This window comes from Palaemon carinicauda, chromosome 30 (genome assembly GCF_036898095.1).
Source record: "Palaemon carinicauda isolate YSFRI2023 chromosome 30, ASM3689809v2, whole genome shotgun sequence".
Lineage (NCBI taxonomy): Eukaryota > Metazoa > Arthropoda > Malacostraca > Decapoda > Palaemonidae > Palaemon > Palaemon carinicauda.
The window spans coordinates 57,427,634-57,450,133 of NC_090754.1; the positions used below are offsets into that span (position 1 = coordinate 57,427,634).

At 33.5% G+C, this 22,500-nt stretch overlaps 3 protein-coding genes across 3 annotated transcripts; all 3 read right to left on the reverse strand.

The window, feature by feature from the left end:
• Nucleotides 1-1,603: 1,603 nt before the first annotated feature.
• On the reverse strand, nucleotides 1,604-2,906 carry LOC137623177 (pro-resilin-like). The gene is made up of 3 exons (XM_068353875.1): nucleotides 2,822-2,906; nucleotides 2,191-2,241; nucleotides 1,604-1,963 (listed from the first exon to the last, which is right to left on the reverse strand). Exons 1-3 carry the CDS (start codon nucleotides 2,876-2,878, stop codon nucleotides 1,676-1,678), a joined length of 396 nt encoding a protein of 131 aa, XP_068209976.1. The 5' UTR covers nucleotides 2,879-2,906; the 3' UTR covers nucleotides 1,604-1,675.
• A 6,893-nt stretch (nucleotides 2,907-9,799) lies between these two features.
• LOC137623179 (pro-resilin-like) lies at nucleotides 9,800-11,051 on the reverse strand. Its single transcript, XM_068353878.1, has 3 exons — nucleotides 10,996-11,051; nucleotides 10,376-10,426; nucleotides 9,800-10,155 (listed from the first exon to the last, which is right to left on the reverse strand). The coding sequence occupies exons 1-3, from the start codon at nucleotides 11,005-11,007 to the stop codon at nucleotides 9,868-9,870; spliced, it is 351 nt and encodes a 116-aa protein (XP_068209979.1). The 5' UTR covers nucleotides 11,008-11,051; the 3' UTR covers nucleotides 9,800-9,867.
• Nucleotides 11,052-17,435: 6,384 nt separating this feature from the next.
• LOC137623178 (pro-resilin-like) lies at nucleotides 17,436-18,698 on the reverse strand. The gene is made up of 3 exons (XM_068353877.1): nucleotides 18,622-18,698; nucleotides 17,996-18,046; nucleotides 17,436-17,770 (listed from the first exon to the last, which is right to left on the reverse strand). Exons 1-3 carry the CDS (start codon nucleotides 18,676-18,678, stop codon nucleotides 17,483-17,485), a joined length of 396 nt encoding a protein of 131 aa, XP_068209978.1. The 5' UTR covers nucleotides 18,679-18,698; the 3' UTR covers nucleotides 17,436-17,482.
• Nucleotides 18,699-22,500: the final 3,802 nt, after the last annotated feature.

Sequence of the window (22,500 nt, forward strand, 5' to 3'; positions counted from 1 at the left end):
CAAATATCCATTGCAACATAATCCCTCTTTCCTATTTCCATTTTATATTTTCTAGTTCCTCATTATTTCTCCCTTTTATTTGTTCCTCTGTCTAATAAACTATTCAATTTCCATATCATCCTCCACATGCCTCTAAGATTATTTCACTCTCCCGTTAGAGAGCTGATTCAAAATGTCACTTCTTACTTCTCCAGTGAGGCCTTCTTATAGTGTCAAATTCTTCTCCATTTTTATACAATAAGAAGCCTTTCTTGCTTCACTGTGTCTCTTTCCTCATCCTTCTTTCATATGATATCTTTATCTAAAGACACCCTATGTTCCCTAACTTATACTAACATTTAGGGATCCATCTTTCTAGTTTTCCTTTATCCTTATGAATCTACTTTTCTAACCCTGAACTCTAACTATCCTCTCTTTTAAGGACTGCTGAACTTTCCCAGTAGCTCTTACAGTTTCTCTCTACGATTCCTAAACAGCACTATACCATCTTCACATAACAATAAATCCAAATGCCATTCAAAATTGATATTCCTATCTTAGAACTTTAACCTTTGTAAAGCCTACCTTCCTTAAATCTCCCCAAACTACAGCTTTAATGGATTAGGATATCCATGAACATTGGTTTCATACTAATATTTACCCCAAAACTAGTTTCTCTTCCTTCTATGTCTGCTGAAATAATTTGTTTGCATTATTGAAGATGTTGATTGATCTCTGCAGATAATATTGCTTGCTATATACCCATAACACCTTTCTTGATACCTTGCTATTAATTCATATATAAAATTTTATATTTGCATGCATGAGAAGTTCTGGCCGTATCATTTACCTACACTATCCTCCCAACATCAGTGAATTGTCGTCTGTCTTTCCATATTATTCAGAATCCTACAATAATCCTCTCTTTATATAATAAGCATATATATATATATATATATATATATATATATATATATATATATATATATATATATATATATATATATACATATATATATAAATATGTATATATATATATATATACATATATACATATATATATACTGTATATATATATATATATATATATATATATATATATATATATAATGTATGTATATATATATATATATATATATATATATATATATATATACATATATATATATATATATATATATATATATATATATATATATATATATATATACTGTATATACAGTATATATGTATGTATATATAACCTCTATCTGTTTATAGCATAAGGATAATATTCTTTTCATACACTATGGTTGAACCTTTCCATCATTAAAAATTAGTTTAAAAGTTATGTGCGTGTGTGAGTGTGTGCGTGTTTGTGTGATTGTATGGGGAAGACATATCTTTCACCATTCCTGGCCAGAAGTGGAAAGACTTCTCTATTATTAATGTTTTAAGGATCATATTTTGACCCCAGATCACACTGATGCTCATTCAGATGTGGTATGATTTAGTGGCACAATACCATGAATATTGTATTAAATTTTGCTATTGCTGTGATGGCAATTTCAAAATAGAGTTTCTGAAAGGTAAAATATATTTCCCTCATGATAAGAAAGTAAAAGAAATACCAAATTAATTTCCGTTGCTTTATTCACATTCAGTCATAAATAGGTCGTTAATAATTTAGCAATAATCTTCTGTAGTCGTTGTTCATTTACTTTGATTCCTTGGATTCGTAGGATTCGAAGGAGTCTGGGAATCGAGCCTCACCCTGGTAGCTGACTTCAGCCACGTATCCGGAGTCTCCGTCGACGTAGTACTTGACGGTCTGCAGACGACCGTCGGGAAGCTGGACGTAGTAGGATCCCTGAGTGTTGTCTCCGTCGCGGGTTTCCTGGTGTCCGAAGTCGTTCTCTGAGGATTCGTCCTTCACGGCGTAGTTGAAGCTGTACTGAGCTTCACTGGACTCGTAGGATTCGAAAGATCTCGACTCGGAGGAGAACTAGAAGGTAAAAAAAAAAAAAAACAAAGATTTAGTTTTAAGTAATCAAATCACATAAATATTCATTAAATGTATTTTACAATTTTTATAGATATGAAAGATTGAAAATACATAAAGCAAGAATTTAGATATTTATAGATTTGCTTCTAAAATGTGGTTTAGTATGATAATCTTTATAAGTTAAAAAGTAAATAAGTACATAAGTGTTGAGGTACTTTAATACTTACACCAGGGGCAGCATTGGCAAGGGCAGCCAAACCCAAAGCAATCAAAAGGATCTGAAAAAAATAAAAATATTATAAGTATCTTCATTTCTGATAATCATAATCAATCAGATCATTGTATCATTATGCTATAAATCAAAATCATTGAACCATTCTTAAATATTCACTTCCTCAGAAAATAATCTGAGATAAAATTGCTAAATGTATGAGTTTACTAAAAAAGTATTTCAAGATAAAACTAGAGGGTCACTCAGTAGAATGCAGACCTCCACCAGGGCAGCTTATTTCTCAATCTTTTGCTAGACCTTGACCTTGACCTTTAATCTTAACATGTATTAATTGGTGTAGATTTTCATACACTCAAATCTGAACTAAGTTTGAAGTCTCTGTCACAACCATGTCCAAACTTATGGCTAATTGGACATTTTGCTTGACTGTGACCTTGACCTTTGACCTTGATCTTCAAAAATGTAATCAATTCCAGCTTTTAACATAGCAGTTAATCCCTGCAAGTTTCATTACTCAACGATTAAAATTCTGGCCAGGAAGCTGTTCACAAACAAACACACACACACACACAAATACACAAACAGTTGCGAAAATATAACTGCCTTCCAAAGGCTAACTGATATACCTTGGAGAACATGTTGGCGATAGGAGTGTCAGAAGATGTCTGTGCAATATCCACCATCTCATACCATTATATAGCAGACGTCCGCAGATAGGTGTGGCCATGATCTTTCTTATGTCTTGGTTTTTATAGTATATTTCTTAATAGACCTAAGGGTATGAGGTCAGTCTTCCTCATGTTTAAAATTTTCTTAGCCTTTTTTTTTTTCAATTTTGATGATGTCTTCATATGATTTATCAAGTTATTTTTTTTTCTATTTTCATCCATTTGTTATTATCACAAAAGTAGAATATATACTGTAATACTGTATATATATATATATATATATATATATATATATATATATATATATATATATATATGATAAATTTTTTGCACATTTAAACGTGTTTCTTTCATATTTCAAATAAGCCATATATATTAATACATTAAAGATCTTCCTTCGTGGCGGAGTGGTATGGTCACTGGCATACAGATATCCTGGCGAGGGTTCAAATCCCCGCTGGTCCGATATCATAGTCTTTGGGCGGTTCCGCCTTGGGCTCTGATCCCGAGGTCGTCAAGAGAATCCAGACTTTAATATATTAATATATATGGCTTATTTGAAATATATATATATATATATATATATATATATATATATATATATATATATATATACATATATATATATATACATACATACATATATATATATATATATATATATATATATATATATCTATCTATCTATCTATCTATCTATCTATCTATATATATATATATATATATATATATATATATATATATATATATATATATATATATATATCAATTATTTATGCAAAATTACCTTTGATTCCAAATACATTTTAAGCATGGAAGTATCCATGAAACTGAGTGAAATGGCTTATAAGACTAAACTGGTATCTTTTCCCTTATTAAGAAACAAGGACTTGTAATTTCATTTCATATTACATAATGCAGGTAAAGTGAGATTTTTTTTTTTTTTAGCGGCTTTTGAAGATTTACTGCTAATCTTAAAGCACGAATTTGATAGTGCTAACTACTACTTTACCTCCTTCATATAGCATGAAATACTTGACAGTCTGCAGACGACAATTGGTAAGCTGGTTATAGTACGACCCTTTGAATGTCGTCATGAAATACTTGACAGTCTGCAGACGACCTTTGGGAAGTTGGTCATAGTACGACCCTCTGAATGACGTGCTTGCCAAGTTGTTCCTTGTGACTGAAGTTGTTCTCTGAAGACTCTATCCATAGCACGAAATACTTGACGGTCTGCAGACGACAATTGGTAAGTTGGATATAGTACGACCCTCTGAATGTCGTTTCTGTCAAGTTGTTCCTGGTGACTGGAGTCGTTCTCTGAGGACTCATCCTTCAATGCCTTGTTGAAGTAGTTCTTGGCCTCAAAAGAATTGTAGGATTCGAAGGATCTCTCTCCGGAGTTTTGACACGAGAGCAACAATACGAATAAAATAAGGTATTGATTCAGAGAAGGGTCCAGTAAAAAGGAAGAATATTTGATTTATAAAATTAGCAAAGATTTTTTTTTAAGGAAGAAAATTTGGTTTATAAAGTTAGCAAAGATTTTATTTTTTATCTTTTATTAGGAAATACACATTTACAACCTTACAATTTATTCCATATATACATCATATATCTACAAAAATATCTTTTAATTTGCATATACTGCATTACATATTCCAGGTGTGACATCAAATAAGGCAGCCAAGTCTAATGTATAGATAAAGACTTAAATGAAAGAAAAATGATAAAACATTCACTTCTTCTAATTTTCTTATTGATTATCCATTTTTCGCTTTTTATCTTTATTTGCTTTTGATAGCAAAATTAATAATACGATTTAACCTGTCATTTGTCTTACCGATTTTAATTCTTGAATTATCATTGATGTTGTTTTTCTCGTTGTGATAAGTTTTCCTGAGCTTGAGTATAATTTATTGTTCTGCCACAAATCTTTATTTAATTATTTTTCCTTGCATTGCCTTTTTAATTTGCAAGGGCATTTCACACTAAATGAAACTTATATAAAAAAAAAGAGTATTTATCATTCTGTCACGAATATTATGTTTCTTTACGTTGCGTTTCTCTAACTTATAATTATCGTATTTGTTCGTTTATATATTTACAATTCTAAGGGTTACAGTGAATGATGCAAAAATGATCAGAGACGATAACTGAATCCGACTTTTTCTTTCGAAGACATTTCACAAGCAATTTAAAAAGTGAATGGTTTTCACCTCACAATTAACACTAATATGTAAATAGCTAAATGAAAGTAGAGATCTATAGAGAAATACAAAGGGACTCATAAACAATCCTACCTTTGAATGCATGTTGATTGCTAAGGTCTCAGAAGAACCTTTTCTTCAAGAGAGAAGAAATCCTCGGGTAGGTGTGGCCCCAACTTTTCTTCTTCTTGTTTTTACTTATGGTTCCTTAAGAGGCTTGAGTAGTTGGGCCTGTTAGTTTAATATATATATATATATATATATATATATATATATATATATATATATATATATATATATATATATATATATATATATATATATCAAGCACACGTGATTTTAATTAACGTAAATATCACCCACGAATGGCATTTAATACCGAATTCTATCTTGGGAATATATATCCACTTAGAATTCATTTTATGGTAACAGCTTCTGGTCGGGTGGGGATTTGAACCACCACCTGTTCGGCTGGAAACTATGCCTACAGTGACCATACCGACTGAGCTATCAAGAGAGTCTCTCTTGATAGCTCAGTCGGTATGGTCACTGTAGGCATAGTTTCCAGCAGACTCTCTTGATAGCTCAGTCGGTATGGTCACTGTAGGCATAGTTTCCAGCCGAACAGGTGGTGGTTCGAATCCCCACCCGGCCAGAAGCTGTTACCATAAAATGAATTCCAAGTGGATATATATTCCCAAGATAGAATTTTGTATTAAATGCCATTCGTGGGTGATATTTACATATATATATATATATATATATATATATATATATATATATATATATAGATATATATATATATAGATATATATATATATATATATATATATATATATATATATATATATATATATATATATAAGGGTTGTGGTGGCCTACTAGAAACGTCCCTGACTGGCAATCACTGGATTGGGGTTCGTGTCTAGCTTAAGCTCGATAGTTTCTTGCAGTATCTGCAACCTCACTATTCTTTTGAGCTAAGGATGGGGCGTTTAAGGGAGCCTATAGGTCTACCTGCTGAGTCATCAGCAGCCATTGCCTGGCCCTCCCTGATCCTAGCTCGGGTGGAGAGGGGGCTTGGACGATGATCAATTGGATGTCTAGTCAGGTTCTAGGGCATTGTTCTGCTAGCTAGGGGATTAATAATGTCCCTTGCCTCTGTCATTCATGGAAGGGCTTTGAAATTTAAACTGAAATCAAATCCTATCTCTTGAAGGGTCTTTAATATGAACTCTCTCTCTCTCTCTCTCTCTCTCTCTCTCTCTCTCTCTCTCTCTCTCTCTCTCTCTGTCCATGAGGTTTAAAGTTTCCTGCTTCGTATTTTAATTGTAAGCCTTTTTAATATTTATTTTTAAAATAACAACTGAGAAGCAATGACTCTCAGAGCAGTAAGGACATAAGAAGGTTACCCCTCTCTCTCTCTCTCTCTCTCTCTCTCTCTCTCTCTCTCTCTCTCTCTCTCTCTCTCTCTCGTTTTCTGCTTCGTATATTAATTGTAAGCCTTTTTAATATTTATTTTTAAAATAACAACTGAGAAGCAATGACTCTTAGAGTAGTAAGGACATAAGAAGGTTACCCCTCTCTCTCTCTCTCTCTCTCTCTCTCTCTCTCTCTCTCTCTCTCTCTCTCTCTCTCTCTCTCTCTCTCGTTTTCTGCTTCGTATATTAATCGTAAACCTTTTCAATATTTATTTTTAAAATAACAACTAAAAAGCAATGACTCTTAGAGCAGTAAGGACATAAGAAGGTTACCTCTCTCTCTCTCTCTCTCTCTCTCTCTCTCTCTCTCTCTCTCTCTCTCTCTCTCTCTCTCTCTCTCTCTCTCTCTCTCTCGGCCTTATAGAGAAAAACTTGTCCACTATATCTAGACATAAACAGACGAAAATAATGAAAGAACAGTTATTAACATCCCATACCCATATCTTTATTGAAAGCCTATTAACATTAATGATTTTCTAATAAGTAAACATTAGCTTAAGTATACATTTATATATAAATATAATCATTTATATATGTATATATAATCCCAGGTGATACACCTTCATGACCTCGTATATTAAGGGTCAAACATTGCGTCTCAGTGACCTTCTTCGGCCTTCACTGAACATTCTTCGCCTCTATTTGATCACGTGATTGTCGAGAGGTTTCGAAGTCTCTATGTTTTGCAAGCCTGGTCTAGTTTCCTTTATTTTTTTGTTTCGTTTAGTACGAGATTCCTGTTAATATTATTATTATTATTATTATTATTATTATTATTATTATTATTATTTCTATTATTATTACTATTATTATTATTATTATTATTACTAATAATAATATTTTTATTATTATTATTATTATTATTATTATTATTATTATTATTATTATTATTATTATTATTGCTAGCAAAGCTACAACCCTAATTGGAAAAGCGAGATGCTATAAGGGCAAAGGCTCCAACAAGGAAAAATGGCCCAGTGAGGAAAGGAAATAAGGAAATAAATAAACGATGTAAGAAGTAACCTTTGGTTTGGATTTTGCCACAATTATTCTCACAAAAAAAAAAAAAAAAAAATAAAAAAAAAAATAAAATAAATCTTCAGCTGCAACTCGTAATTTCAACTTTTTTTTATTGAGGTACGTCAAGATTTCAAACATGGCATCAATCACGCAATTCAGTGAGATATAGAGTAACAACCTTTGCCAATTAAAGTAGAAGATTAACTTCGTGGTCATTGATGGTATTCCTAGCAGAAAAAGGTAGTTGGATCATTAGAGAGTAGGATTATCTCTAGAAGGTGGTAAGGTACTGTTAGAAGATAATAAATGACGAATATTGAATATTGAAATCCACAGTTATATGAGTTTCTGTATTCTAAAATAGCAGGTGCTTTTGCACTTTTTTAAATGTGCCTCTTCAGCTGAAAAGGCACTTTGAAAAAAAGTTCGAAAGCTCCTTCTATTTTCAAATATACAAACCAATATAATTGTGGATTTTAATACTGAAGATTAACGGACCCAAAATGGTGCTTTATTCAAGTTAAATGAAGAATAATTTTCATATTATCACGGTTTCTTTTTCAATGTGAAGGGAAAATAGATAAAAGATACAAAGACAAATGTATCATAATAATTTAATTACAGTTCAATAAATACTATTTCATTATCAATGAATAAATAGGCCGTTTTGACAGATGGTTCCCAAACGTCTATTTCGATTCATTATTTTTCCCTTATAGTTCTTTCTATGTCAAATATACTATGCAATTTTCATCTCACCCTCCATAACATTTTACCTTATATGCTTCCAAGATCAACATTTCAATCTCCTGTTAAAGAGCTCTTTTAAAATGTCACTTCTTCCTTCCCCAATGAGGACTCCTTATAGGTTTAATGTCTTCTCTATTTTAGCACATCAAGAAGCCTGCCTTGCTTCCCTCAATCGGTGTCTCTTCTTTTCTTATCTACCTTTCTTATATCTTTATCTAAAGACACTACAAATCAACAGCATCAATTGTTTCCTTAACTCTATATACATTTAGGGATCCATCGTTCTTATTTCCATTTATCCTCATGAACTTACCTATTTTCTCACATTCAATTTCATCCAATTTCTCTTGTAAGAACTTGTGAAAAATTTTTTCTGGATCTTGAGGTTTATCTTTACGATTCCCAAGCAGTTCTATACCATTTTCCCACAACAATGATTCGACATGGCATTCAAAATCAGTTGCCTTATCATAGAACTAGAACTTTTTTAAAATATACTTTCGTGAAATCTTTTAACTGCCCCGATGATACCGGATATCAATAAACGTTTGTTTCGTACACTGTTAAAAAAAACCGTAATTTAAATTGAAAATTCTCCGTAAAAATATACTTTTCTGAGCCGTATCTTATTAAAATACAGGCGACCGTATTTTTAACCCTACTATACCCTATCTTCTACGGGTTGGTGACCGTAATATCACTCCTTTACGTGCATATATCCGTTTTTAAAAAGGTAAATGCCTGGCAACATTTATTCCAGGATTTTTACCGCTTTTTGACTGCAAATATTTAACTGTGTACAAATATTTAGCCCAAACCATACACTCTCCCTTCTAAGTACAATACCATACTTTGTTTACATTAATGAAGATTCTGATCGATCTCTTCAGCTTATCCTGTTTAATGTGCACCCATAACACTTTCTATGATATCTTGCTATCAATTCGGTTATAAATTTCTATATTTACATGTAAGGTAAGTTTTTTCCTTTACCTATACTATAATTCTAATATCAGACAGTTGTTGTCTACCTTAATCATTCAAAATTCTACCACGTACCTTCCTTTATATGATAAAGAGACGAGATAACAACATAATATCGACAGATGTGTATTTCACCTCTATATCTTTATAATATAATAACATTCTTTTCACAGAATCTTGTTGATTCTTTTTACAAGCTACATGCGTGTGTGTTTGTATGTAGGGGGGGGGGGGGGGCATATCCTTCACCATTGCGGCCCAGAAGTGAATATTCCTCTCTATTATACATGTTTTAAGGACCATATTTTGACCAGAGTGCACACTGATGCCCATTCAGAGGTGGTATAATTTAGTGGCACAATACCGTGAATATTGTAATAGATTTTGCTAATGCTGTGATGCCAATTTCAAAATAGGGGTTCTAACAGGTAAAATATACTTCCCATTTGATAAGAAAGTAAATGAAATACCAAATTAATTTCCGTTGCTTTATTCACATTCAGTCATAAATAGGTCGTTAATAATTTAGCAATGATCTTCTGTAGTCGTTGTTCATTTACTTAGATTCATTTGATTCGTAAGATTCGAAGGAGTCTGGGAATCGAGCCTCTCCCTGGTAGCTGACTTCAGCCACGTATCCGGAGTCTCCGTCGACGTAGTACTTGACGGTCTGCAGACGACCGTCGGGAAGCTGGACGTAGTAGGATCCCTGAGTGTTGTCTCCGTCACGGGTTTCCTGGTGACCGAAGTCGTTCTCTGAGGATTCGTCCTTCACGGCGTAGTTGAAGCTGTACTGAGCTTCACTGGACTCGTAGGATTCGAAGGATCTCTCCTCGGAAGAGAACTAGAAGGTAAAAAAAACAAATATTTAGCTTTAAGTAATCAAATCACATAAATATTCATTAAATGTATTTCACAATTTTTATAGATATGAAAGATTGAAAATACACAAAGCAAGAATATAGACATTTATAGATTTGCTTCTAAAATGTGTTTTAGTATGATAATCTTTATAAGTTAAAAAGTAAATAAGTACATAAGTGTTAAGGTACTTTAATACTTACACCAGGGGCAGCATTGGCAAGGGCAGCCAAACCCAAAGCAATCAAAAGGACCTGAAAAAAAAATATTATAAGTATATTTATCTCTGATAATCATAATCAATCAGATCATTGTATCATTATGCTATAAATCAAAACTATTGAACCATTCTTAAATATTCACTTCCTCAGCAAATAATCTGAGATAAAATTGCTAAATGTATGAGTTTACTAAAAAAGTATTTCAAGATAAAACTAGAAGGGCAGTTAGTATTATGTAGACCTCCACAAGGGCAGCTTATTTCTTAAGCTTTTGCTCGACCTTGACTTTGACCTTTAATCTTAACATGTATTGATTGACGTGGATTTTCATACACTCAAATCTGAACTAAGTTTGAAGTCTCTGTCACAACCATGTCCAAACTTATGGCTGATTGGACATTTTGCTTGAATTTGATCTTGACCTTTGACCTTGATCTTCCAAAATTTATTAATTCTAGCTTTTAACATAGCAGTTAATCCCTGCAAGTTTCATTACTCAACGACTAAAATTCTGGCCAGGAAGCTGTTCACAAACAAACACACACACACAATAACACAAACGGGCAAGAATATAACCTCCTTCCAAAGGTTAACTGATATACCTTGGAGAACATGTTGGCGATAGGAGTGTCAGAAGATGTCTGTGCAATATCCAACTTCTCATACCATTATATAGCAGACGTCCGCACATAGGTGTGGCCATGATCTTTCTTATGTCTTGGTTTTTATAGTATATTTCTTAATAGACCTAAGGGTATGAGGTCAGTCTTCCTCATGTTAAATTTTTTGTTATCCTTTTTTTTTTTAGTTTTGGTAATATCTTCATATGATTTATCAAGTTATTTTTGTCTATTTTAATCCATTTGTTATTCACACAAAAGTAGAATATATACTGTATATAGATATATAGATATATATATGTATATATATATATATATATATATATATATATATATATATATATATATATATATCTATATCTATATATATATATATATATATAGATAGATAGATAGATAGATAGATAGATTTATATATATATATATATATGTATATATATATATCTATATATATATATATATATATATATATATATATATATATATATATATATATATATATATACATATTTATCAATTAATTATGCAAAATTGCCATCGATTCCAAATTCATTTTAAGCATATTAGCATCCATGTAACTGAGTGAAGGGGCCTGTATCTTTCCCATTATTAAGAAACAAAGACTTTCAATATCATTTCATAATACATAATGCAGGTAAAATGAAATTTCTTTAGCTGCTATTGAAGTATTACTGCTAATCTTAAAGCAAGAATTTGATAGTGCTAACTACTACTTTACATCCTTCATATAGCATGAAATACTTGACAGTCTGCAGACGACTTTTTGGAATATGGTTATAGTACGACGCTCTGAATGTCGTCTCTGTCAAGTTGTTCCTGGTGACTGAAGTCGTTCTTTAAAGACTCTATCCATAGCACGAAATACTTGACAGCCTGCAGACGAACATTGGGAAGCTGGATATAGTACGACCCTCTGAATGACGTCTTTGTCAAGTTGTTCCTGGTGACTGGAGTCGTTCTCTGAGGACTCATCCTTCACTGCCTTGTTGAAGCAGTTCTTAGCCTCAAAGGAATTGTAGGATTCGAAGGATCTCTCTCTGGATTTTTGCGACGAGAGCAACAATACGAATAAGAAAAGGTATGGATTCAGAGAAGGGTCCAGTAAAAAGGAAGAATATTTGATTTATAAAGTTAGCAAAGATTTTTTTTGTCTATTATTAGGAAATATATTTAAAGGTTTAGGTTTAAAGCCCACTCATTAATGGCAGAGGCAAGGGACTGTATCATTGCCGTATCGAGAAGGACAATGCGCTAGAGACTAACCATAGATACATATGATTAGCACCCAAGCCTCCTCTCCACTCAAGCTAGGACCAAGGAGGGCCAGACGACGGCTGCTGATGACTCATCAGGTAGACTTATAGGCTCCCCCAAACCCCCCATCTTAAACTCACAGGGATGGTGAGATTGCAACAACCAGAGTAACCTACGAGTTTGTGTTGGATTCGAACACAAGTCTGGCGTTCACCAGTCAGGTACGTTACCACATCGGCCACCACAACCCTAAATCTTACAATTTATAACATATATACATCATAGCATATCTACATTAATACTCTTTTATTTTACATATACTGTATCACATATTCCAGGGGTGATATAAGCTAAGGCAGCCAAGTTTAATATATAAGGAATGACTTAAATGAAAGAAAAAATGATAAAAAAAAACCTCTTTTAATTTTCTTATCATATGGCCAATTTACGCTTTTATGTTTATTTGCTGTTGATAATGAAGTGAGCTATGTGATTTAACCTGCCAGTTGTTTCGCAGAATTTAACTCTCGAATTATCATTGATGTTGATTTTCCTGTTGTGATAAGTTTTCCCGAGCTATAGCATAGATTATTGTTCTGCCACAAATCTTTATTTAATTATTTTGTTTTCCTTGCATTGCCTTCTTGATTTGCAAGGGCATTTCAAACTAAATGAAACTTATATAAAAAAGAGTATTTATCTTTCTGTCACGAATATTATATTTCTTTACGTTGCGTTTCTCGAACTTTTATTTATCGTATTTGTTCGTTTATATATTTACAATTCTCAAAGTTACAGTGAACGATACAAAAATTATCAGAGACGATAACTGAATCCGACTTTTTCTTTCGAAGACATTTCACAAGTAATTCAAAAAGGGAATAGTTATCACCTCAAAATTAACACTAACATTCAAATAACTAAAATAAAGTAGAGATCTATAGAGAAATACAAAAGGACTCATAAACAATCCTACCTTTAAATGCATGCTGATTGATGAGGTTTCAGAAGATCCTTTTCTTCAAGATAGAAGAAATCCTCAGGTAGGTGTGGCCCCAACTTTTCTTCTGGTTTTTACTTGTGGTTCCTTAAGAAGCTTGAGTAGGTGGGCCTGTTAGTTTGATATATATATATATATATATATATATATATATATATATATATATATATATATATATCACAAGCACACGTGATTTTAATTAATGTAAATATCACCCACGAATGGCATTTAATACCGAATTCTATCTTGGGAATATATATCCACTTGGAATTAATTTTATGGTAACAGCTTCTGGTCGGGTGGGGATTTGAACCACCACCTGTTCGGCTGGAAACTATGCCTACAGTGACCATACTGACTGAGCTATCAAGAGAGTCTCTCTTGATAGCTCAGTCGGTATGGTCACTGTAGGCATAGTTTCCAGCAGACTCTCTTGATAGCTCAGTCGGTATGGTCACTGTAGGCATAGTTTCCAGCAGACTCTCTTGGTAGCTCAGTCGGTATGGTCACTGTAGGCATAGTTTCCAGCCGAACAGGTGGTGGTTCGAATCCCCACCCCGCCAGAAGCTGTTACCATAAAATGAATTCCAAGTGGATATATATTCCCAAGATAGAATTCGGTATTAAATGCCATTCGCGGGTGATATTTACACACACACACACACACACACACACATATATATATATATATATATATATATATATATATATATATATATATATATATATATAGGGTTGTGGTGGCCTACTGGAAACGTCCATGACTAGCGATCACTGGACTGGGGTTCGAGTCTAGCTTAAGCTCGATAGTTTCTTGCAGTATCTGCAACCTCACCATTCTTTTGAGCTAAGGATGGGGCGTTTAAGGGAGCCTATATGTCTACCTGCTGAGTCATCAGCAGCCATTGCCTGGCCCTCCCTGATCCTAGTTTGGGTGGAGAGGGGGCTTGGACGATGATCAATTGGATGTCTAGTCAGGCTCTGGGGCATTGTTCTGCTAGCTAGGTGATTGCCTCTGCAATTCATGAGCGGACTTGAAACTGATATTAAGTTCTATCTCTTGAAGGGTCTTTAATAAGAATTTTAATTTCTCTCTCTCTCTCTCTCTCTCTCTCTCTCTCTCTCTCTCTCTCTCTCTCTCTCTCTCTCTCTCTCTGCTATTCATGAGTGGCCTTTAGAACTTTAAACTGATATAAAGTTCTATCTCTTAATGGGTCTTTAATGAGAATTTTAATTAATTCTCTCTCTCTCTCTCTCTCTCTCTCTCTCTCTCTCTCTCTCTCTCTCTCTCATTATAGAGAAAGGCTCGTCCACTCTATCTGAAAATAAACATACGAAAATAATGAAAGAACAGTTGTTAACATCACGTACCCATATCCTTATGTAAAGCCTATTGATATTAATGAATTAGCCTAACTATACATTAGCTTAAGTATACATTTATATATAAATATAATCATTCATATATGTATATATAATCCCAGGTGATACACCTTCATGACCTCGTATATTAAGGGTCAAACATTGCATCTCAGTGACCTTCTTCGGCCTTCACTGAACATTCTTCGCCTCTATTTGATCACGTGATTGTCGAGAGGTTTCGAAGTCTCTATGTTTTGCAAGCCTGGTCTAGTTTCCTTTATTTTTTTTGTTTGGTTTAGTACGAGATTCCTGTTATTATTATTATTATTATTATTATTATTATTATTATTATATTTATTATTATCATTATTATTATCATCATTATATTCATTATTATTATTATTATTATTATTATTATTATTATTATTAGCAAAGCTACAACCCTAATTGGAAAAGCGAGATGCTATAAGGGCAAAGGCTCCAACAAGGAAAAATTACCCAGTGAGGAAAGGAAATAAGAAAATAAACAAACGATATAAGAAGTAACCTTTGGTTTGGATTTGGCTTATTTGGGAAGATGATACCCTATGCCACAGTTATTCTCAGAAATACAGAGTAAAAAAATGCTCTGATCTTCAGCTGCAGCTCGTAACTTCAACCTTGTTTTGATTGAGGTACGTCAAGATTTCAAACATGGCGTCAATCACGCAATTCAATAGAGATATAGAGTAACAGCATTTGCCAGTTAAAGTAGAAGATTAACTTCATGGTCATTGATGGTATTCTTAGCTGAAAAAGGTAGTCTGATCAGTCATTAGAGAGTAGGATTATCTCTAGAAGGTAGTGAGGTACCGGTAGAAGATAATAAAGGACGAATGTTGGATATTGAAATCCACAATTATATGAGTTTCTGTATTCTAAAAATAGCAGGAGCTTTTGCACTTTTTTCAAAGTGCCTCTTCGGCTGAAAAGGCACTTTGAAAAAAGTTTAAAAGCTCCTGCTATTTTTAGATATACAAACCAATATAATTGTGGATTTTAATACTCAAGATCAACGGACCCAGCATGGTGCTTTATTCAAGTTAAATGAAGAATCATTTTCATATTATCACGGTTTCTTTTTCGATGTGAAGGGAAAATAGATAAAAGATACAAAGACAAATGTATCATAATAATTTAATTACAGGTCAATAAATACTATTTCATTATTAGTGAATAACTAGGCTGTTTTGACAGTTGGTTCCCAAACGTCTATTTCGATTCATTATTTCTCCCTTATAGTTCTTTCTATGTCAAATATACTATGCAATTTTCATCTCACCCTCCATAACATTTTACCTTATATGCTTCCAAGATCAACATTTCAATATCCTGTTAAAGAGCTCTTTTAAAATGTCACTTTTTCCTTCCCCAATGAAGACTCCTTATAGGTTTAATGTCTTCTCTATTTTAACACATCAAGAAGCCCGCCTTGCTTCCCTCAATCTGTGTCTCTTCTTTTCTTATCTACCTTTCTTATATCTTTAAAGACACTACAAATCAACAGCATCAATTGTTTCCTTAACTCTATATACATTTAGGGATCCATCGTTCTTGTTTCCATTTATCCTCATGTTCTTACCTATTTTCTCACATTTAATTTCATCCAATTTCTCTTGTAAGAACTTGGGAAAAATTTTTCTGGATCTTGAGGTTTATCTTTACGATTCCCAAGCAGTTCTATACCATTTCCCACAAAAATAATTCGACGTGGCATTCAAAATCAGTTACCTTATTATAGAACTAGAACCTTTCTAAAATATACTTTCGTGAAATCTTTTAACTGCCCCGATGATACAGTTTGTTTCATACACTGTTAAAAAAAACCGTAATTTAAATTGAAAATTCTCCGTAAAAATATACTTTTCTCAGCCGTATCTTATTAAAATACAGGCGACCGTATTTTTAACCCTACTATACCCTATCATCTACGGGTTGGTGACCGTAATATCACTCCTTTGCATACATATATCCGTTTTTAAAAAGGTAAATGCCTGGCAACATTTATTCCAGGATTTTTACCGCTTTTTGACAGCAAATATTTAATTATGTACAAATATTTAGCCCAAACCATACACTCTCCCTTTTAAGTACAGTAACATGCTTTGTTTACATTAATGAAGATTCTGATCCATCTCTTCAGCATATCCTGCTTAATGTGCACCCATAACACTTTCTATGATATCTTGCTATCAATTCGGTTATAAATTTTTATATTTACATGTAATGAAAGTTATTTCCTTTACCTATACTACAATTCTGATATCAGACAGTTGTTGTCTACCTTTATCATTCAAAATTCTACCACGTACCTTCCTTTATATGATAAAGAGACGAGATAACGTCATAATATCGACAGATGTGTATTTCACCTCTATATCTTTATAATATAATAACATTCTTTTCACAGAATCTTGTTGAATCTTTTTACAAGCTACATGCGTGTGTGTTTGTGTGTATGAGGGGGGGGGGGGGGGTTGATCCTTCACCATTGCGGCCCAGAAGTGAATATTCCTCTCTATTATACATGTTTTAAGGACCATATTTTCACCACAGTGCACACTGATGCCCATTCAGAGGTGGTATAATTTAGTGGCACAATACCGTGAATGTTGTATTAAATTTTGCTAAGGCTGTGATGGCAATTTCAAAATAGAGTTTCTAAAAGGTAAAATATATTTCCCTTATGATAAGAAAGTAAAAGAAATACCAAATTAATTTCCGTTGCTTTATTCACATTCAGTCATAAATAGGTCGTTAATAATTTAGCAATAATCTGAAGTCGTTATTCATTTACTTAGATTCGTTGGATTCGTAGGATTCGAAGGAGTCTGGGAATCGAGCCTCTCCCTGGTAGCTGACTTCAGCCACGTATCCTGAGTCTCCGTCGACGTAGTACTTGACGGTCTGCAGACGACCGTCGGGAAGCTGGACGTAGTACGAGCCTTGAGTGTTGTCTCCGTCGCGGGTTTCTTGGTGACCGAAGTCGTTCTCTGAGGATTCGTCCTTCACGGCGTAGTTGAAGCTGTACTGAGCTTCACTGGACTCGTAGGATTCGAAGGATCTCGACTCGGAGGAGAACTAGAAGGTAAAAAAAAAAAAAAAAAGATTTAGTTTTAAGTAATCAAATCACATAAATATTCATTAAATGTATTTTACAATTTTTATAGATATCAAAGACTGAAAATACATAAAGCAAGAATATAGATATTTATAGATATGCTTCTAAAATGTGGTTTAGTATGATAATCTTTATAGGTTAAAAAGTAAATAAGTACATAAGTGTTAAGGTACTTAAATACTTACACCAGGGGCAGCATTGGCAAGGGCAGCCAAACCCAAAGCAATCAAAAGGACCTGAAAAAAATAAACAATGATAAGTATCTTCATTTCTGATAATCATAATCAATCAGATCATTGTATCATTACGCTATAAATCAAAACCATTGAACCATTCTTAAATATTCATTTCCTCAGCAAATGATCTGAGATAAAATTGCTAAATGTATGAGTTTACTAAAGAAGTATTTCAAGATAAAACTACAGGGGCACTCAGTAGAATGCACACCTCCGCCAGGGCAGCTTATTTCTTAACCTTTTGCTCGACCTTGACTTTGACCTTTAATCTTAACATGTATTGATTGGCGTGTATTTTCATACACTCAAATCTGAACCAAGTTTAAAGTCTCTGTCACAACCATGTCCAAACTTATGGCTAATTGGACATTTTGCTTGACTGTGACCTTGACCTTTGACCTTGATCTTCCAAAATTTAATCAATTCCAGCTTTTAACATAGTAGTTGATCCCTGCAAGTTTCATTACTCAACGATTAAAATTCTGCCCAGGAAGCTGTTCACAAACAAACACACACACACAATAACACAAACAGGGGCAAGAATATAACCTCCTTCCAAAGGTTAACTGATATACCTTGGAGAACATGTTGGCGATTGGAGTGTCAGAAGATGTCTGTGCAATATCCACCATCTCATACCATTATATAGCAGACGTCCGCAAATAGGTGTGGCCATGATCTTTCTTATGTCTTGGTTTTTATAGTATATTTCTTAATAGACCTAAGGGTATGAGGTCAGTCTTCCTCATGTTTCAATTTTTTTTATCCTTTCTTTTTTAGTTTTGGTAATGTCTTCATATGATTTATCAAGTTATTTTTGTCTATTCTCATCCATTTGTTATTCACACAAAATTATAATATATACTGTATATATATACATATATATATATATATATATATATATATATATATATATATATATATATATATATATATATATGTATATATATGTATATATATAGATATATATATATATATATATATATATATATATATATATATATATATATCTATATATATATATATATATATATATATATATATATATATATATATATGAATATGCATATATGTATATTACACACACCTATATATATACCTATGTATACAAACATATATATATATATATATATATATATATATATATCTATCTATATATATATATATATATATATATAGATGCATGTATATATATATATATATATATATATATATATATATATATATATATATATATATATGTATATACATATACATATATATATATATATATATATATATATATATGTATATATATATATATATATATGTATATATATATATATATATATATATATATATATTTATACATATTTATCAATTAATTATGCAAAATTGCCATCGATTCCAAATACATTTTAAGCATGTTAGTATCCATGTAACTGAGTGAATTGGCCTGTAGGACTAAACTGGCATCTTTTCCCTCGTTAAGAAACAAAACTTGAAATTTTATTTCATATTACATAATGCAAGTAAAGTGAAAATTTTTCAGCTGCTATTAAAGTTTTACTGCTAATCTTAAAGCACGAATTTGATAGTGCTAACTTGCAATTTTATTTCATATTACATAATGCAAGTAAAGTGAAAATTTTTCAGCTGCTATTAAAGTTTTACTGCTAATCTTAAAGCACGAATTTGATAGTGCTAACTTGCAATTTTATTTCATATTACATAATGCAAGTAAAGTGAAAATTTTTCAGCTGCTATTAAAGTTTTACTGCTAATCTTAAAGCACGAATTTGATAGTGCTAACTACTACTTTACCTCCTTCATATAGCATGAAATGCTTGACAGTCTGCAGATGACCATTGGGAAGTTGGTTATAGTACGACCCTTTGAATGACGTCTCTGTCAAGTTGTTCATGGTGACTGGAGTCGTTCTCTGAGGACTCATCCTTCACTGCCTTGTTGAAGTAGTTCTTTGCCTCAAAGGAATTTTAGGATTCGAAGGATCTCTCTCTGGAGTTTTGAACGAGAGTAACATACGAATAAAATAAGGTATTGATTTAAAGAAGGGTACGGTAAAAAGGAAGAATATTTGATTTTCAAAGTTAGCAAATATTTTTTTTTAAGGAAGAATATTCGATTTATTAAGTTATCAAAGATTTTCTTTTTATCTTTTATTAGGAAATACACATTTACAACCTTACAATTTATTACATATATACATCATAGCATATCTACATAAATATATTTTAATTTACATATACTATATTACATATCCCACGTGTGACATGAGCTAAGGCAGCCAAGTCTAATGTATAGATAAAGACTTAAATGAAAGAAAAATTATAGAAAATAAATATCTTTAAATTTTCTTATCGTTTGGCCAATTTTCGCTTTTATGTTTATTTACAGTTGATAGTGAAGTAATTTAACCTACCAGTCGTTTCGCAGAATTTAACTCTCAAATTATCATTGGTGTTGTTTTTCCTGCTGTGATAAGTTTTCCTGAGCTATAGCATAGATTATTGTTCTGCCACAAATCTTTGTTTAATTATTTTGTTTTCCTTACATTGCTTTTATAATTTGCAAGGGCATTTCACACTGTCACGAATATTATATTTCTTTATGTTGCATTTCTCTAACTTATATTTATCGTATTTGTTCGTTTATATATTTAAAATTCTCATGGTTACACTGAAAAACTATCAGAGACGATAACTGAATCCGACTTTTTCTTTTGAAGACATTTCACAGGTAATTAAGGGAATAATTATCACCTCACAATTAACACTAACATTTAAATGACTGACAGAAAGTAGAGATCTATAGAGAAATACAAAGGGACTCATTAACATTCTTACCTTTGAATGCATGTTGATTGCTAAGGTCTCAGAAGATCCTTTTCTTCAAGAGAGAAGAAATCCTCCGGTAGGTGTGGCCCCAACTTTTCTTCTTCTTGTTTTTACTTGTGGTTCCTTAAGAAGCTTGAGTAGTTGGGCCTGTTAGTTTAATATATACATATAAGGGTTGTGGTGGCCTACTGGAAATGTCCTTGACTGGCAATCACCGGATTGGGGTTCGTGTCACACTCAGTCTTAAGGAGGTTGAGGAATTGAGCCAGTCAGTTTATTATTTACATATATGGGTTGTGGTGGCCTACTAGAAACGTCCCTGACTGGCAATCACTGGATTGGGGTTCGTGTCTAGCTTAAGCTCGATAGTTTCTTGCAGTATCTGCAACCTCACCATTCTTTTGAGCTAAGGATGGGGCGTTTGAGGGAGCCTATATGTCTACCTGTTGAGTCATCAGCAGCCATTGCCTGGCCCTTGTACCAACCGTGTGTCACACAATTGTACATAATTCCTTTTGTATATAATATGCTTGTATCTTCGCTCTTCCCTCGCACTCAAACGAACATGAAAATTCATGTCTGCTGTTTTGCTCTGAACATTGTCTGTCTCTCGAACATGTTATGTCCTGTTGCCTTGAGGTTTTGTATATAAAGAAGAGTGTTCCTTAATATATAACTCAGTCGTTTCCAATCTGCCTTTGATTTCACAACTCCTCTCTCGGCCCGTCACATTGGTGACCCCGGAGTGACTCGCTCCTCCCGCCTCCCCATCCCCCCTACACCTCTCACCGTTACTATGACGCCGTCAACGCATACCTTCTGCAGCAATACTCGCCGTCGCCAGCCGCCCGTATAGCAACGCCTTTTTAGCTCTCTAAACAACCGTTGGGGGACCAAAGGGCTTCGCTCACCCTCGGGAAAATGACCAGTATCACTCGCCTGCAACCTGCCGCAGACGGCTCTCCTCGTGATGTGAACCCACTTCATGACTTTCAAACCTCCATCAACGCCTCCACTCGTGACGAAGAGGACATCTATTCAACTTCAACCGAAGCTGACGTGAATGCCGTAGGACACGCCTATGAATGCCGTAGGACATACACGCCTATGAACGCCGTAGGCCTATGAATGCCGTAGGACACGCCTATGAATGCCGTAGGACACACACGCCTATGAATGCCGTAGGACACACTCGCCTATGAATGCCGTAGGACTCGCCTATGAATGCCGTAGGACACACACGCCTATGAATGCCGTAGGACACACTCGCCTACCCCGTGACGAGCCGGAGCAGCAACAGCCACCCATCATCCACCACTCGGTCGCACCCCAACCAACGACTTCTACAGCCACTCACTGTCGCTAATCGGCGCAGTTTTTACTACTACCTCTCCAGATTCAGGGCACCTATGTAACATGTTCAGTATGTCATTTTTAGAGGGGGAGCCATGTACCAACCGTGTGTCACACAATTGTACATAATTCCTTTTGTATATAATATGCTTGTATCTTCGCTCTTCCCTCGCACTCAAACGAACATGAAAATTCATGTCTGCTGTTTTGCTCTGAACATTGTCTGTCTCTCGAACATGTTATGTCCTGTTGCCTTGAGGTTTT

What these genes read in the sequence shown, in the direction of transcription:
- LOC137623178 (XM_068353877.1), bottom strand. Translation starts at nt 18,678, where the DNA reads ATGGTGGATATTGCACAGACATCTTCTGACACTCCAATCGCCAACATG. An exon ending in TCGCCAACATGTTCTCCAAG is followed by an intron (nt 18,047 to 18,621) that starts GTATATCAGTTA and finishes TATTTTTTTCAG; the next exon opens with GTCCTTTTGATTGCTTTGGG. An exon ending in TTGCCAATGCTGCCCCTGGT is followed by an intron (nt 17,771 to 17,995) that starts GTAAGTATTTAA and finishes TTTACCTTCTAG; the next exon opens with TTCTCCTCCGAGTCGAGATC.
- LOC137623179 (XM_068353878.1), bottom strand. An exon ending in TTGCCAATGCTGCCCCTGGT is followed by an intron (nt 10,156 to 10,375) that starts GTAAGTATTAAA and finishes TTTACCTTCTAG; the next exon opens with TTCTCTTCCGAGGAGAGATC.
- LOC137623177 (XM_068353875.1), bottom strand. Translation starts at nt 2,878, where the DNA reads ATGGTGGATATTGCACAGACATCTTCTGACACTCCTATCGCCAACATG. An exon ending in TCGCCAACATGTTCTCCAAG is followed by an intron (nt 2,242 to 2,821) that starts GTATATCAGTTA and finishes TATTTTTTTCAG; the next exon opens with ATCCTTTTGATTGCTTTGGG. An exon ending in TTGCCAATGCTGCCCCTGGT is followed by an intron (nt 1,964 to 2,190) that starts GTAAGTATTAAA and finishes TTTACCTTCTAG; the next exon opens with TTCTCCTCCGAGTCGAGATC.